The following is an 18,145-nucleotide window of genomic DNA, read 5'->3' as shown; positions in this document are numbered from 1 at the left end:
TTGCCTTTGAGGTCAAATTCATAAAATCCTCTTTAAGTGCAATTCCTATGTTTTCTTCTATGCATTTTATTGTTTCAGGTCTTTTTTAAATAAAATTACACACACCAACACACACACACACACACACACACACACACACACACACACACACCACCTGGTATTGCTAGGTGATCTCCCATCCAAGTACTAACCAAGCCAGACCCTGCTTAGCATCCACAATCAGACAGGTTCAGGTGTGTTCGAGGAAGGAAGGACATTCTTTCAAGTCTTATATTTAGGTCCTTAATCCATTTTGAGTTAATTTTGGTGTGCAGTGATAGACAACAGTCTAATTTCATTCTTTTGCATGTGGCTTTCCAGATTTCCTAGCATATTTATTGAAGAGGCTTTCCTTTCTCCACTGTATGTTTTTGACTTTTCTGTCGAAAATTATTTGCCCATATAAATATGAGTTTACTTCTGGACTCTCAGTTCTGTTCCACTGGTCAGTATGTCTATTTTGCTGCCAATACCATACCGTTTTGATTACTACCCTTTGTAGTATAATTTGAAGTCAGGTAAAATGATGCCTCCAGCTTTGTTCTTTTTTCTCAGGACAGCTTTGGCAATTCCAGATCTCTTGTGCTTCCATACAAATCTGATGATTTTTTGTTCTATTTCTTAAAAAAAAAAAATGCTGATGGGATTTTGATGGGGATTGCATTAAATCTGTGTAATGCTTTAGATAATATGGTTATTTTAACTATGTTGATCCTTCCAATCCAAGAACATGGAATATCTTCCATTTCTTTGTATCTCCTTTGATTTCTTTTAATATGGTCTTGTAGTTTAGACCATAGTAGGTCTTTCACATGTTTCATTAGATTTATTCCTAGGTATTTTATTCTTTTTGTTGCAATTGCAAAAGGAATTATTTTTTCCACTCTTTTTTTGATACTTCATTATTAGAGTATAGGAATGCTATGAATTTTTGAACATTGATTTTGTATCCAGTAACTTTACCGTATTTGCTTATTGTTTCTAGTAGTGTTCTTGTGGACTCTTTATGGTTTTCTATGTCGAGAATCATGTCATCTGCGAATAGTGACAATTTGAATTCTTTATTTCCTAAATGGATGCCTTTTATATCTTTCTCTTGCCTGATTGCACTTGCTAGGATCTCCAATGTTATATTGAATAATAGTGGCGATAGTGGACAGGCTTGCCTTGTTCCTGATCTGAGAGGGAAGGGTTTTAGTTTTTCACCGTTAAGTAAAATGTTGGCTGAGGGTTTGTCATAGAGGGCCTTTATTATGTTAAGGTACTTTCCTTCTATACCGATTTTGTTAAGTGTTTTGATCATAAATAGGTGCTGTATCTTGTCAAAAGCTTTTTCTGTGTCTATTGATATGATCATATGATTCTTATTTTTTAATGTGCTTATGTGGTGTATCACATTAATTGATTTGCATATGTTGAACCATCCCTGTGCCGCTGGGATGAAGCCCACTTGATCGTGGTGTATAATATGTTGCGGTACTTGGTTCGCTAATATCTTATTTAGAATTTTTGCATTTGTGTTCATGAGAGATATTGGTCTGTACTTTTCTTTTTTTGTGTGTTATCTTTACCAGGTATCAATGTAATATTGGCCTCATAAAATGAATTGGGAAGTATTGCCTCCTCTTTGATTTTTTGAAAGAGTTTGAGGAGAATAGGTATTAAGTCTTCTTTGAAAGTTTGGTAGAATTCACTGGTGAAGCCATCCAGTCCTGGACTTTTACTTTTGGGTAGGTTTTGATGATTGTTTCAATTTCCATATTGCTGATCGATCTATTTAGATTTTCCAGTTCTTGATTCAGTCTAGGAAGTTTGTATTTTTCTAAGTACTGGTCCATTCCTTCTAGGTTATTAAATTTGGTATTATGTACTTTTTCATAGTATTCTTGTATGATCCTTTGTATTTCTGCAGTGGCTGTCATAACTTGCCCTCTTTCATCCCTATTTTGTTTATTTGTGTCCCTTCCCTTTTTTCTTTAGTGAGTCTAGCCAGGGGTTTGCCAATTTTATTAGCCTTTCCAAAGAACCAGCTCTTTGTTGCATTTATTATTTCTATTGGTTTTTTGTTTGTTTGTTTGTTTGTTTGTTTGTTTTCAATGTCACTTATTTCTGCTCTAATTTTGATGATTTCTTTGCTTATGAAGACTTGAGGCTTCATTTGTTCTTCCTTTTCTAGTTTTTTAAGATGAAGCATTAGGTTGTTTATTTAGGCTCATTCTTCTTTTTGGAGGTAAGCCTCTACTGATATGAACTTTCCTCTTATTACCATTTTTGCCATGTCCCAAAAGTTTTGATATGTTGTACTGTTATTATTTGTTTCTATGTATTGCTTGATCTCTCTTTTTATTTCTTCTCTGACCCAGTTATTCTTCAGTAGCATGTTGTTTAATCTTCATTTATTTGTGGTTCTTCCTACCTTCTTTTTACAGTTGATCTCTAGTTTCAAAGCGTTATGGTGAGAGAACATGGTTGGTATGATTTCAACCCTCTTATATTTGTTGAGGCTATCTCTGTGTCCCCATATGTGGTCAATCCTTGAGAATGTTCCATGTGCACTGGAGGAGAATGTATAAGCAGCTGTTTTGGGATGGAAGGCTCTGTAAATGTCAATTATGTCCAGTTGTTCTAGTGTGTCATTTAAGGATGTTATTTCCTTATTAATTTTCTGTTGGGATGATCTGTCCATATCCAACAGTGGGGTATTTAGGTCCCCTAGTAGGATAGTGTTTTGTTCTGTTTCTCCCTTTAGTCCTGTTAGTAATTGCTTTACATATTTAAGGGCTCCCTGACTGGGAGCATAGGTATTAATAATGTTATGTCTTCTTGGTGCATGATTCCCTTTACTATTATAAAGTGTCCCTCAGTACCTTTCTGTATCTTTTCTATTTTGAAATCTATTTTGTCTGATATTAGTATCACTATTCCCACTTTTCTCTGAATGCCATTTGCTTGAAATATCATTTTCCACCCTTTCACTTTGAGTCTATATTTGTCTTTGGAGTTGAGATGCATCTCTTGGAGGCGGCATTTGGTTGGGTTTTGGTTTTTGATCCAATATGCAACTCTGTGCCTTTTTATTGGTATTTATGGTATTTATTGAAATATGAAGTCCTCTTATAGCATTTATTTTTTGCTTTCTGGTAGCTGGTGTTTCCATCATTTCCTTGTCCTTGTGTTTTTGTTTTCTTTATTTTGGTTGTGGCTTCTGTGTGTTTTCCCTGTGGTCCTTTCGGTTTTATGTTATATACAATGGTTCTGAATCTTTGGCATGTTCTTACCATTATGAATATGTAAAAGAGAGTTATATATATACAGTTATCCCTTTTCTTCTGTGTGTTCCTTATCTCCATTCCCCTTTGAGAATTTAGATCTTTGAATCCTCCCCTTTTCAGTCATTGTTGTCTCAGTTTGTCTCTATGAATCCTAAACGTTCATTACAATTTTGCTATAGCAAGTCTCTTCTTATTTTAAGCTTATAATGACCTGTCCCTAGTAAGGGTTGCAATTCTCTGTTTTCATCACCTTGCTAGTCACCTTACTCCTAATTATGTGTGTGTGTATATACACATATATATGAAATTCACAACTACTAATTTATAAATATTAAAACTAACAGCTGATGAAGTAACAACTTTTTAAAAATGTTGTGCATTTGTGAATATTTATTTCTCAAATTTTAAAAATTACTGTTAAATATTAAGTATGTATCTTCTATTTTGAACTTAACGTAAGGCACAGTGTACATAAAAATTATGTGCATTTTTATAATCATTATATACTTAAAAGATTTTCATATTTTAGTGTTTGAAATTAATCAAAGGTTTAAAAGGTCTGAGAAATATGAAAATGACTAAACTGTATAGAAACTCTGAGAAGTTATAGAAGAAATGCTGATAAAACCTCTTAGGAGAGATGAAATTAACTATGAAATCACAATGAAATGTTATGCAAGACAGGCAAAGAACACTGAAAAAAACAATAATAACAAAATAACAAAGCATCACCAGATTAATGAAATGTGACTGATCAGTAAGGCACAACTTACATTAACTGCATAATAAAATAATTATTCTGAGTACTGCAATGTAAAACAGTGGGCACACAAGTTAAAGACACCAAATTAATAAGAAATGTATTTTATTAATAATTATTGACACCTTAAGTTTCATGAATGTATACCAGGTACATCAGGTTTAATCATGTGGTCCTTTTATTATATCAGCCTCTCTATTTCTTTCATATTTTTTCACAGAGAAGTTTTAGCTGATGTGGAATTATAGAGAAGGGGGTATGAAAAGGTAGGGAAAGTCATCCATCCTTCCCACCTGTTGGTGACCATTGCCTGTCCCTCGCCCTCTCACCCTATGACTGCCAGGGCTTCCAAGGTACCTTCACTGAAGACCTTTCAGAGCTGCAGTTACCTGCTCTTTCCTCCACCATCCCACCCTTCCTTCTTTCCTGGGATTAGGAATACAGAGTCTGGAAGTACACGTGCCCTGCTCTCTCTCATCTGAGCACTCCCTCACGCCCTGCTCCTGCCAATTCAAATCCCAACTCTCCTGCACACTGAGCATAACAGAATTGCCCAGCACCAGTAAAGAGGGCCATACAGCTCCTTTTTCTGTTGTATGCTTTAGTGAATGGTTTTAAAACTTGACCAGTTTTCATCACTACAAAATAAAAAGGGAAATTTAGTTAAGAGTGTAGCAAACACTGAACATAGAGGGGAAAAAAGCTCTGGACTTTCACAATTAATGTTATATCGAGATTAAAAAAAAAAAGAGATGATGACTAAGAAAAATACGGTGCTTTTGTGGCTATGAGCTTACAAAAATATTAGTGTCAATTTCTAATTACATTTTATTCACCAGAATAATTTTCCACTGACTTTCAGGTTACAATTTGTTTTTAAGTTTTCAAGTGTTATGATTTTATAGATTGTTTTAGTAGAGTGGAAAAGGAAAGACGAAAGCCAGATTAAATTCATTTAGGTGACATTAAGACTAAAACATATGTAAGCAATAAAATTATCTTTAAGAGGACACTGACCGATTGTGGGATAGCATGGGTTGCTTTTTTGTACATAATATTTTTGAGAAAGCTCTCCGAAAACGCTTGTGACACAATGGATACAAAAAAGGATTGACAAGGGAATTACACCACTGTAGCCAAAATGTGATATCATACACAACTGTTTTGGGGCGCCGATTTGGGGGATAAAGTGAAAGAACAAATGTGAACAGAGAATAAGGAGCCCAGCAAATTGTGAAAACACCTAAGAGAATGGCCAGTGACTTGGCTAACTTCTTAGCTCTGAGAAGTTCAAGATGTTCCCTTCGGTGAAAACCTAGCTTATCTGAGGCGGAAACGGAACCTGTTTTGGAAGTATTTATATCATTGTTGTTCTGGGTTCTTATAGAAAACAAGAAAATACTCTTTCTTTTCTGTCTCTTGAAACGAAGGGATACTGCTCTCTCCTTCTGTTCAGTGAGAGATGCCCTTGAAGACAGTTCACACTTTAATGAGTGTCCAGAGTGACTAGAAGAGGCAGGAGAAGTGAGTCCAGAATGGCTTTGCCACCTTTTGAATTGCCCACGCTTCCACAGACTCCAGTAAATATATATGTTGAAATAAGCCACTGAAAAGACCGGTGCCAGAAATTCCAAGATTGATGTAATGGCAAGAACATACCAATTTGACATGAATCCAGGTTCACAATGCCCCTGCTCTTCCTTCCAAGACTCTGCAACTAGAATTATTGGCCCATGCACTAAAAAGGCCAGCACCCAGACAGCCACCATCAGAACCACAATCTTCCAGATCCCAGTGTGTTGAGCTCTGTAAGTTACCTAAAAGAGGCCAAATAAATCATTTTTAGTATTACGAACATATGTCGATTACATAAAGCATACTCTAGGCCCTCAGGAGTTTCAGGGACGTGCAAGAGGTTAGAACATTATTAACTAGACCTAGGAACATGATGTGGGCCAGGACAAAGAGTTCACTTTCAGTGGAGCCTGGACCAAGATACAGATTTTCTTAGTGATTTTTAAGGGGAAGACTGTAACCCTCGAGGTTAAACCTCTTGACACTGTAGAACATGCCAAAATCTGAACTTTAAACAACTGACACTAGGTACACCCTTTCACAGTGTTTCCCCATCTGCCAGCTGGGTCATAACCAGCATTTCTTTAAAAATAAAACAGAATAGGCAATGTCAGAATATATCACACATCATAAGGGTATGTATTGGGCTCTTTGTTTTTGTTTTGTTTTGTTTTTTAGGGTATGTATTATTTGATGAAACTTTTTCTCTGAGATATAGATATATGTATATAGAGAAAAATGCACGAACTGACTCACATTGTAAATTGTATTTCTCACTGTAGTCACAGTTGAAAAAGTTTAAAAGCAACTGGCTTTCCTGACTCTAATATAGGAGCACTCAACTCTGCGATTTATGCCGATTCCTTAAGGTGGGATCAAAAAGAGAAAGAAAAACTCTCATATCACTTCCAAGAAGATGCATAAAAAAGAAATTTAAACCAGCTGCGGGGAGATACTACAGTGTTATCAAGGATTAACAAATCATTTTTCTCTATAAATGTTTCCAAATGACAAAAACAGTGTCAAAGCTACAGTGGCTAGCCACTTTGAAAGACATGTTATGGTGAGAGCACAGTCTTTTTTTTTAAGGGTGAAGAATATTCTAGATCCACTCAGTCACAAGGAAGGCTTCTATAAGAAAAAATGAGGTTCTGTGAATGAGGATTGCTGTTGGATCACAGAACCCATGATCTTCGATACGTCCTAAAATTGTCAAAAATATAGTCTATAAAAAATCTAAAGACCATCCACTCTAACTGAAGGATAAAGATATAAACCAAGAATTTTGTAAGGGGGCCTGTAACAGACAACCTCTCCCAACCTCTTTTAGATTAGAAAGATTCTTTCCAGCTCAAATGTTCAGGTTTCTCTGACTTCCTTGCTTAGAGGAAAGGAAACATTCTACCCAGTGAAACTGCAACATGCCTCCTTTTTAACTATCACTCATACTATTTTCTCTGTGAGTGTTTAAGTCTTATTCTACGAGTTTTTCTCATTTTTATTACAAGAGTACAACGTCACCTAGCACTGTCTCTTTTTGATGGGTTCTACGTACTGGAAAAGGCTCACCAATGGGCTACAATAAAAAGGGAACTATTTTTGTTTATTGTTTTTGTTTTTAAACTGAATTATTTTTTTCAAACTGCAGGGAAGTGGTTTTCCCCAACTCCCACCCCCCAAAAAATTACTGGTGTTTCTGAGAATAAACTAAAATGCATATTGTGCTGATCTCAAGCTCCCACATACGATAGGCTTTTTTGCCTACTGTTTCTCATGCCACTAATTAATACATTTCTTGCACTAAATCTAATGATTATGAAGATGGTAACAATACCCAGATGGTCATAAAACTGCATTTAGTTTTTTAAATTGCTTTGTTGAGCCTTTGTAATAATATGATGCAATATGCTGGACATCCAAGAGAATTGTGAAGATGATACCAATCTCTTTGTATCTGCACAGCATTTTTGACATATAGACAGCTCAAGCATTGCTTGAATCCAGGCTCAGGACAGTAGAGTGGCCTCCCTATAATCAGTCGGTTTTCCAGTGCTCACTTATGACAGATCATGTCCGTTATTCAGAATATTGTCTCTTACCCTGCAACAATATTTTTTTGGTGTTGATTTTATCATCGATCTTCTTTTTTCATCTGCGGGTAAGGAAATACTCTCCTCTTGCTATCTTAATTCTGCATACATTTTAATTTCCATCGCCTTTAGCTACACTGTTCTACTTTTCCCCACCCACTCTTGTTTTAGTCCCAGAATATGCCCCTGCAGAAAACTTGTCCGAGCACCGTAATCTTATGTACTTTCTGCATTGAGCCTTTCTTTTCAAAATTAGTCGGATTTCCATTTCCCAGGCTCAGCACCTCACCCTGCCAATCACATGGTCCTCTCTTCTTTCAGCTACAGCAAGAGCCCAGCTTCCCCCTGAGCACTTCTGCAAGCCCTAGTGGGCTTTGAAGGATTCCTTCCGGTTTCACACAGCCGTGTTGGAACTTTTAGCCAACATACGTGTAAATGCTACCTGAGCACCTCATTCAGGCCTTCATGCACTCACGTGTGGCACTCCTGTTACACACCTGACTCTGTGCTATGTACTAGAGACCCAGAATCTAGCTGACCTGGCCCTCACCAAGTTTATAGCCTATATTGCCAGGAGAATTCCTTAGAGCAAGACCAGAAAAAAAAAAAAAAAACACCTGTTTTCCCTCTGGACATCACTCCTCATCTCTCCGTAACTTCTAAGAACTTTTTTCTAACTGAGCAGCTCTCTAATACCCTCCACAAGCCTGAGGTAGACTTGAGAGTTTGGACATTCAGTGAAGCAAGTCCTAGAAATACTCAATGAAGATTAAAAAGAAATACTAACCCAGAAAGAAAGGAAATGAAAAATGGCTTTCTGAAACTGCTTTTCAAACACTTTGACTATGACCTAAAGTAAGAAATACATTCTCTATCTTAACCAAGTATACAGACAAAAGTATTCATGAAACAATACTTACCCTTATTACGCGCAAGGTACCCTGATATTTTATACTCTAATTTTTTTTATTCTATTCTATTCTGTTCCTTTCTGTATTTTTTAATTTTAAAAAAGTGACCGGTCACAACCCGCTGAACTGATTTCATGACTCAATAATAGGTCAAACCCTGCCATTTGAGAAATATGAGATTATAGACATCTGAATTGCTCATCCAAACTGCTCTGCGCTCTCTCCATAATCTTTCTAGTACAAACTGCAGTGGACTCTGGTGCCAATGAATTACCCAATGCCAACGGTCTGACTGTCCTGCCACTCCATCCTTCTCCTCTTCCTGGCAGTATGGAGGCTCAGCTAGAGACCATGTTTCTCAGCTTTCCTTGCAGCAAGTTGGGACCATGTAACTAACTTCCACCAATACAATGTGAGTGGAAATGATTGTGTGATTCTGCACTACTTGGTTAAAAGAAAATCCTTTGCCTTAGACTTCTGCCCTTTGCCTTTCCTTTCTAGAACCTACAGTCATAACAACCTGGCTTTGACTGTGCAGAGGAGGACAATGACCTAGAGCAGGGGTCAGCAAACTACTGTCCATAGAACAAGTGCGGCCACCACCTGTTAGGATTGATGAAGTTTCTTTGGAACACAGTGAAGTCCCTCACCTTTTATTACATGTTACCTATGGCTATTTTGGTGCTATAACTGCAGATTTGAGCAGTTGCAGCAGAGACTATAATTCCCTTTATAGAAAGTTTCCTGACCCTTTCTCTAGAGGCTGCAGAGCTGCCCCACTAGCCTGGGTCCCTGGGTGAATTCCTAGAGCAGAGCCTCCCATCATTCCTGGACTCTTCTGTGGGAGAAAATATACTTATATCCTATTTGAACCTCAGCATTTTGGCATCTCTGTTACAGCAGTTTATCCTCACCTGTCCGATATACCTTCCCAATCCTGTCTGCCTCCAAACTGCACGGACCTTCCAAGCCATAGGTGTCGCTGTCCTCTCAAAGTCTCCAGCACCATATTTAGCTAATTGTACTGAACTCATTTGTTTATAAACCCATCTCTACATTAGACTATTATGTGCCTCAAAAATAGAGACTCTATGGATTCATTTCTTTATCCCAGCACTTAGTAAAATCCCTGTCACACAACAGACCCCCAAAGTTTTAGGCTCAGGTGTGAAGGAAGTTTTCCATTTAGGTCTCAAAGATTTCAGATCCCTGTCCCATAATTCCACCTTTCACTCTTTGTCCTCGATTGCATCAAGGATAGTTTTTGTTTTTTGTTTTTTCTCCTTTGTTCCATTGCTGATAAATTTAGCTTGCTTAAGACTTGTCACTAACTTGTTAATGAACTTGGCTAAGTTCAGGTTTATTTGGCATGTGTCTTAAACTGCCATTGGGATTTGACCTTTCTGGTTGGTTCTACTTTATACCTATAGCTTCCCTGTATGCTGCCTTTTGCTTTGAAATTGGTTTTCTCGTGACATTCATATGACTGAGAGTCTTTCTACTTGCCCACCAAGTCCTATCCTGAGAAAAATATTTAGGCCTCAGTTTGTCTAAGGAGTAAAATTGATAAACCTACTATGAACTTCATGTATATCCAATCTACTATAGACTCAGCATACCACTTCTGACAACTTGCTTTGGATTTCCTTTGATGCCTTCTCATTTTAGTAGCACAAAGGGGATTGACTTACCCAAGTCGGATGCAGAAATGTTCACTAAGGGCCAGTGAGAACTTAATGCCAGATAACAAAAGGATAATCAGGCTCCTCTAGGGTTTGTCAATTAAATGGAAAATTAGACTTAACCAATTTTGCTTAGGGACCCCAAATGTACAAGTATATACTCTTCTAAGGAAGATAAATTAATGGTTTGACTTACAGCATTCGAGACTGACTGGTATCTATCGTAGCTGATGAGTACGATGTTATACACAGATGCTGTACACAAAAGATAGTCAGTAATAAGCCAAAATGCACAGATTTTATTTTCAAAATGCCAACTAAACAGCGTGTGAGGGATATACAAAGGAATGGAGATCGCACCTGTACAGGGAAAAAATAAGGGTAAGAAAATAGCACATATCAATGAAAACAAAAAGGCAAAAGTATACAACACAATGATCTATCTGAATTTACCAAAAATGGCTTGATTATAATTTAAAAATTCATAATATTTTATCAACTCAGGACTGATTTCCTATACATTCTTTACCATTTTTATAATAGCTGTCATAAACACTGTACCTTCGATGGCTCCTTATTACTTTCCAAATTAAGTTCAGATCCTGACATATATTTCCAGCCACAAACAGTACAAATCATCTTATGTTCAGGATCCAACCCAAACAGGATGGGCCACCCTTCCTTCAAACATATCCCACATTTTCATATCTCTTCGCCTTTGCCAACAGCATTCTTTCCTCCTAGAATGTCTTTCTGTCTTCTACTGAAAAGTCTACTTACTTTCTTCTCATTCTTCACTCAGTTCAAAAAATGACTTCCTTCTCCTTATCTTTCTTGGAACTTCCTTGACAGAAGTGACTCCTCTGCCACCTGCGCTCTCCTGGCACATTACTTCTCTCCCTCTCTTTCATGTACAAAAACATTCTATTATATATTGTCATCTTTTTTTAACTTGTTTCTCCTGAGGATTGGGACCATGTTGTAATTCGATTTTTGTATTTTTTCACATCTAGAGTTGACCAAAATGGCTTGCGCATTTAACTTAAATAAATTAGTAACCATTAACATGTATTGTGTAATTACCACATGCCAGACATTGCGTTATGTGAGTTTCAGATATCATCTCATTTAACCTTCACAGAAACTTTGTGAGGTAGGGACCATGCTGAGTTAACCAACGAAGACCCTGAAGCTCTAAAAAGGAGACATAATTATCTCAAGGTCCACCCAGTTAGCAAGTGAAAGATTGGATACAAAACCAGGCGATGAGATTTTAGAACCCCTGATTTTACAGTAACCCTTCCCTGAATGAACAAATACATAAGCGATGCCACTCGGCATCAAACCTGCTTAACTGAAAAATGACTAAACTGAGTTCCCTTTCCTTCAGCTTTGTGAGGGTTCTTAATTGCACTGACATTTCAGACAGGTGGCACCACTCACTGAAAACAATCTATTAAGTGGAAGCTCAGGTGAAATCTTATTTCGTTGACTATCTTCATATCTTATCAGGCATTTGCAGGAATTAGAGTTTTTTATTTCAGAATCAAGTTAACCTATTGTAAATACCAACAGTAAAGGTAAAAGAAAATGAAAGGGAAGGATTAACAATGTGGTTTAAAAACCAGTGGAAAGAAATGCAGATTTCATATCCTGTACCTAGGTTTACATACAAAAATGAGATAAGATACCATAGAGATAAAGAGTTGTGCTATCAGTTCTTATATGTAGTCCAAATTGCCTACTTGTTTTATATTTCAATTATATTTTTAATAAAAACTGAGCTTCTTACAGTGCTTTCCATATCAAAGGGGGTGCACACACTCCTATAGTGTTCAATAAGTCACCGGTTCACCCGAGATAAATCAAAGTATCTTCAAAACAGAGGCATTCATTATATTTTGACCCGGAGTCATAGCTTCCAATGTTCCCCAAATGAGTATTTTCCATACACACACTCGTTTCCTCCACAGATTGAAAAAGAAGAATGCAGTGGCAGTAATCATTTGTATCACAGACACGCCTGTCAGTTTAAAGTCAAATGGAGAGTGTGATTAAATAATCTTTTTGCTCACACTTTTTGAGTAGATAAAAGAGAGTGTGTTTTAAGCAGTTAGCTTAAAACAGGCTCTGGCTTATTTATTTTTTGGGTTTTCATGAAAGCCTGCTGTCACTTTGTGTTCTTTTAGTATAAATGCCATGCTCAGTTCCTGTCTTGTCGAATGGTAGAGATATGTGCAGCTCATTCCAAAGGAGTCTCAAAAACTGTGAATCGAAAACATTTCTATGATACACCCGCTCTAAAATGTTTCTACAACTTCCACTCTGGAGTCACGCTTCTGGGTCTTGGTAAGTAAAACCAAGAGCCCTTTCCTTGAATCGAGCAATGAGCCTTTGGCATGACGAATTAAGGGGAGGTGGCTATGAGAGAAAACAAACTATATTAAAAGATGGTCGCGAAGACGGGGAAGTTGGTGAAGAAACAGAGAGAGGACAGAAAAAAAGGGAAAGAGGCTGAAAAGAAGAGCCTCGTAAGACTGACTTGTCCACCCTAGCTGACCCCGATCCCTCAGGTCTCATGTTTTGCTACTCCCTCTACCTCTCACTCAGTCCGCTCCAGCCCTTCTGGCCTCAAATACATGGCACCCCTACTGTCTCAGACACTTGCACTTTCCTGGGCATAAAATGCTTTTCCCCCAGAGTGCTCCTCCTGTTTACTCAAAGACGTCTTGATCAGTGAACCCTACCCCTGAAGTTTAAATTGCAACCTCCACCTTCAATAGCAATCATCACCCTCTAAAATGCTATGTAATTTTATTTGTTTATATTGTTTATTGTCTGTCTCACTCCCTCCCACCACCACCCCACCCCCCGGTTGAAATAGAAGCACCATAAGAAAAGGGACTTTTGCCTGTATTTTCACTGCTATATCCCCAGCACCTTCAAGAGTTCCTAGTTCACAATAAATTGGTATTTGATGAATAAATAGATAAAGATCGGGAATTCTAGTTTGCTTGAAAATTGCCACCAATCTGGTATTGCCTCTTCTTTCTGAAGCCAGCTAAGAAGCTACATTGTCCGTGAGAAAATGACAATCAAAAAAAGGTGGAGGGAGCTAAAAAAAACCCAGTGAATTCCTGGAGCCAACAAAATACTCTGCGCATAACAATGAGTAGTGCATAGAGGATGCTATGGACTGATTGTTTGTGTCCCCCACAAAATTTACATGTTGAAGCCCTAACACCCAGTGTGGCTGTATTTGGAGAAAGGGCCTATATGGAGGTAATTAAAGTTAAATGAGGTTATAAAGGTGAAGCCTTAACCCAACAGGATTAGCGTCCTTGCTGGCTCTCTCTCCATGTACACTCAGAGGATCCATCAAAAAGGCAGCCATCTACAAAACAGAAGGAGAGCACTCACCAGGAACCAAATCAGCTGGCACCTGGATCTGTGACTTCCTAGCCTCCAGTACCATTATAAAGTAAATTGCTATTGTATAAGTCCAAACCGTGGTATTTTGTTGTGGCAGCCTGAGCTGACTCATTCAGAGAAAGAGTGATAAACTGTGGAATAAAGGTACTACAGACAAACTATGCCTTCTGAAAATATGGTTCAGATTCTGTCAGCAGCAATCACTTTTGACCTTGAAGACCCTATCTGGGCCATTTATCACAAGGTCATGTAAGCCATTAAGGCCAATTGTAGATGTAAAGAAGATGAAAATAACAGTCATGAGATACCAATTTTATAGATATCGATATAATATAGAGAGTATATTTTCCCCTAGAATAGTGTACAGATGAGATTTGTTTATATCAGTGTAGCTGGTACTGGACTTTTTCCTCAATAAATCTTTGCTTTCCAACACTCAGTTCGGCCTGGAATGCTACTCAGGTGCCACAAATTTAGATTCTCTACAGGAGGCCAGTTCTGAAACACGAGAAGAGGGCATTCTGCTAGAAAGCCCACAATACTTAGCCCATGTGACACTCTAATCTGCCCTGCCATCACCACATGGTTCTGGAGCTCTAGGTCTCATGACCCCGAATATTAAGAATTGCTAGCTTAAAGCTACCGAACACCTCTCACGAACTCTGTTCTGGTCCACTACTGCCGCTGTGAGGTCCTCCAGGCTCAGAGCTGAAAGGCGCACTTCTGACCATGACAAAGGAGAAAGAAGAGTGTTGACATAAAACTCAAATTTTGTTACCACAAGCTCTCAGAAACTGTCCTAATTCTTACGTTGTCATGTGAATACTGTCATACCTTGCTTCACTGTGCTTCAGTGATAACCGTGAGTTCATCAACAATGAGGCAAGACCCTGCACCAGCAGAAAGATTACAACTCACTGAAGGCTCGGATGATGGTTAGCACTTTTTAATATTAAATATTTTTTAATTAAGGTATGTACATTGTTTTTCAGACATAATGGTACTGCACAGTTAGTAGACTAGAAGTATAGTATAAACATAACTTTTATATGCATCGAGAAACCAAAAACTTTGTGTGACTTGCTTTATTGCAATACTTGCTCTATTGTGGTGGTCTAAAACCAAACCCACAGTATCTCTGGGGTATGCCTATATTGTGTTCAATAAGTGGACCTCTGGAGGAAGCTGGCAGGGTATAGGGCTTATATGAAAGATGAGACTGTTAGAGTAATAGAAACTGATCCATGTCTGACTGCTCTTATCAGCAGCAGAGCCATCTCTTTTCCCACCCACCTGCTGATGGAGGGGGATCACCAGGTCTGGTGTATAACTACATATGCAGAGCTATTTCTCAGAGGCAAACCACATCTTTATGTTGTGGTTCTCAAACCCATGATGGTGGGGCTGCCATGATGATGACCTTGGTCCATACACAGATGTGTATGGACCTTGGTCCATACACAGAGAACACTTTGTTCTTATCTGGAATCATCTTGTTCAAAAGCGTTAGGCCTCAGGCTCTCGGTTGGGTACAGTTTTACCCCATCCTTCCCTACCATCAGGTATTCAGGGCCTTATTCCGTTTGGGTTAATCAAAACACATAATCAACTGTAAGTATGTGGTATCATCTAAAAGTTGTACAGTTCTGTGAAGGAGGGAAGTGATACATATATTCATAGCAAAATATTCTTTATGTTTACATAAATACATTTGTATATTTATACATGCTTATGTGAGCATAGAGAATGATAAGGAAGGATTTGCATCAAGTTCTTAATGTTGATTTCCTGAAGAGGCAGAATTAAGGAGAGAAGCGGGGAAATTGTTGCATTTTTTTAAATATTTCTAGATTGGTTAGAATATTGGTTAGAATATAGAAATATTTAAAAAATCGGTCACCTTTATTTGTGACTCTGTCATTTCTATATGACTCCTAAATCAGTCTCTTTAGCTAGAAATTTCTTTCATCAGTTTTATTGACGCAACACTGAAAGCATAAGCTACCCTCCCAAAATGCTCCCTTTTTCTATTAAGAGTTTTATATTTTTCTTAGTCCCCAGAACTCCATCTCTAACTCCTCGTTCTTTCTCCTGCGCAAGCCCATCCTTGCAGCTCTGCTGCATGAACTTCTTTTCCACCCCCACCCTTGCTCCAGCTTTTCCCACCGACATCTCTTCTGATGCCTCTAATGTAAAGCTTCGATCTAGCCAATCGCTCACCTGCTTTAAAAATTTCTTAATCTCCATATTGCTTTCTGAATAAATCCCAGCCCAGACTCATACTATTATTTAAGGGCCTTCACTTTATAGATTCCTACTACTCTGACTTCACCTGCTACTGTATCCACACAGCCTTTGCACACTGGCTAGCTAGAGCCCACACGTAGGAAGATACACACTGTGTTCCAGGCAATAAACTAAGCATCTCATGAGTTTTATTTTATTTTAATATAAATGCAAGCATTTATGTAGCTACAAACAATGACAGATTAAATTATGCTAGAAACTCCTATAAAACAATATCATCAGCTGACACTTCTGCACATTCACTTATTATAAGCATTGTTAAAAATCAATGATCATCAAGCAGTAAAAATTACAAAGTACATTTTCAAAGAAAGGTTAATTTGATTTCTATGATCTCTTAAAATGCTATGATACCGTATTATGTGCAAGGTAGTTTAGTATTGGTATATTTTATAATATTCTATACCATATAAAATAGTATTTTTATTATTAGCCATATTACTTAATTGATCCGAATATCCCATTTTCTGATTGTGCTGGTTACCAGCATACACGTTATTTCCTATTACTCCAATACTGCAGTACTAAGGAAACTATGCTTCAAGAATACTTATGAACCTAAACATGCAAGGAAATAGCTCCAGAAACAAATAACTCTTAGCTTAAATAATTTTGGAGATATTCTGAACTTGTTTTATTTTATAAAAAAATAAATAAACTGTTTTCAGATGAAAATGTTCCTACAAACCTTATTTACACACACACACACACACATACATACACATATATAATATTCCCTAAAGTGCTATATAGCCTCCCCTAAACTTTAATCCCCAAATATGTTTTAATCATTCCCAATTTCATATAGTCCCTTGAAATAACAAAAGTTAAGGTTTTAGAAATAAATTATAATTAGAAAAGATTATCTTAAATAAAGAGATGTAACTTACCAACAAAGAAGTCAGCAATGGCCAAGTTAAGGAAAAAATAATTACTTCGATGTCTAAGGTTTTTGTCTACCACAAAAGCTAAAATGACAATGGCGTTTCCTAGCATTATGGCAAAAGCTAGTACGGCCATTAAAAACGCTAAAGTAATGCGAGTGCTTAGTGGTAAAGCAATTGTGCTGTTAATAGCTGACATCATATCAAATGATGAAGCTCAGTATAGCAAATTAATCCAGAAAGACAATTCTGACAATTATGTTTCCAATCGTAAACCTAAAATATATCTTCTACCCATAGCAACATTTTTCAATCTAAGGCTGGTATCAGTACTTCCTGATTCTTGATGAGCAAGATTATCTGTGGTAACAGTTTCTCTTTAACTGACACTAAAAAAAAAAAAAAAGTATTTTTTTTTACTTTATCTTTTACTTTATCTTTTACAAAAGACAGTGAACTTTTTATCTTAAACATTTTAATGTTGATTCACCCACCTTCTATTAGTAGAACTATATTATATATTTGGTACGTTCTATAGGTAAGAAATAGGGCTCAAATGAGATTCATTTTTTAAAACTAATATAGATCCTGTTAAACATTCTCTTCTGATCATGATGAAATAGCAGGAGCTAAATTTACCATCCTATCTGAAACAACAAAAAAATTGGACAACATACATGAAACAATAGTTTTCAAAGCACTGGGCATTAGCCATTGTCCACATGAGAGAAGGGAAGAAAATTCAGTGAGCCATGCAGTTGCTCCAGCTAACTGTCCTGAGTTTCCAGGGTACAGAGCAGGAGGGGACAACCAGTAGTATCCCAGTAGTATCCCAGTAGGTTTTCTGAAAAGGGAAGATGGGGCTGGGAACACTGGACAGGGCTCTGTGCTGCAGAGGAGGACTAAAAATGGGTTTCCATTAGATAGACAATTGGATAGACAATTTGTGGTAGAATCAGAATGAAAGTCATAAGGGATGTATTTTACATACAAGTATTCCTTACTTCACCCTCATTTTCTTTTTCTATAGTGGATCTCATGTACCTAAAGCCAAAGTTATCATTCAGGGTCCTAAAGTATGGTATTTTTCTAAAACAAGGTTACACACACACACACACACACACACACACACACGATTTTGAACATAATGCAAAAAATTCCAAAGAGATGATAAGATGAAGTATCTATTCCCT

The 18,145-nt window shown here is 37.4% G+C and overlaps 1 protein-coding gene across 2 annotated transcripts; it reads right to left on the bottom strand.

Moving 5' to 3' along the window:
• Nucleotides 1-4,202: 4,202 nt before the first annotated feature.
• Nucleotides 4,203-17,234, bottom strand: HRH4 (histamine receptor H4). 2 transcript variants are annotated; one of them, XM_016119951.2, is made up of 3 exons: nucleotides 16,959-17,234; nucleotides 10,526-10,689; nucleotides 4,203-5,888 (listed from the first exon to the last, which is right to left on the bottom strand). In XM_016119951.2, the coding sequence occupies exons 1-3, from the start codon at nucleotides 17,152-17,154 to the stop codon at nucleotides 5,073-5,075; spliced, it is 1,176 nt and encodes a 391-aa protein (XP_015975437.2). In that variant the 5' UTR covers nucleotides 17,155-17,234; the 3' UTR covers nucleotides 4,203-5,072. The 2 variants fall into 2 exon arrangements, with proteins under 2 accessions (XP_015975437.2, XP_015975531.1); XM_016120045.1 differs by lacking the exon at nucleotides 10,526-10,689 and having other exon boundaries at nucleotides 5,653-5,888.
• Between the last annotated feature and the right edge of the window lie 911 nt (nucleotides 17,235-18,145).

The sequence above is a fragment of the Rousettus aegyptiacus genome, unplaced genomic scaffold, assembly GCF_014176215.1.
Source record: "Rousettus aegyptiacus isolate mRouAeg1 unplaced genomic scaffold, mRouAeg1.p scaffold_m13_p_12, whole genome shotgun sequence".
Lineage (NCBI taxonomy): Eukaryota > Metazoa > Chordata > Mammalia > Chiroptera > Pteropodidae > Rousettus > Rousettus aegyptiacus.
The sequence above is the reverse complement of the archived record's forward strand: the minus strand, read 5'-3'. Positions and strand labels throughout refer to the sequence as shown.

Bases quoted from the DNA above. Each gene is read 5' to 3' on its own strand.
- HRH4 (XM_016119951.2), bottom strand. From the start codon at position 17,154: ATGATGTCAGCTATTAACAGCACAATTGCTTTACCACTAAGCACTCGC. The intron at 10,690-16,958 runs GTAAGTTACATC...TTCCCTGTACAG, and splicing joins CATTGCTGACTTCTTTGTTG to GTGCGATCTCCATTCCTTTG. The intron at 5,889-10,525 runs GTAAGTCAAACC...GGCCTCTTTTAG, and splicing joins ACCAGTCAGTCTCGAATGCT to GTAACTTACAGAGCTCAACA.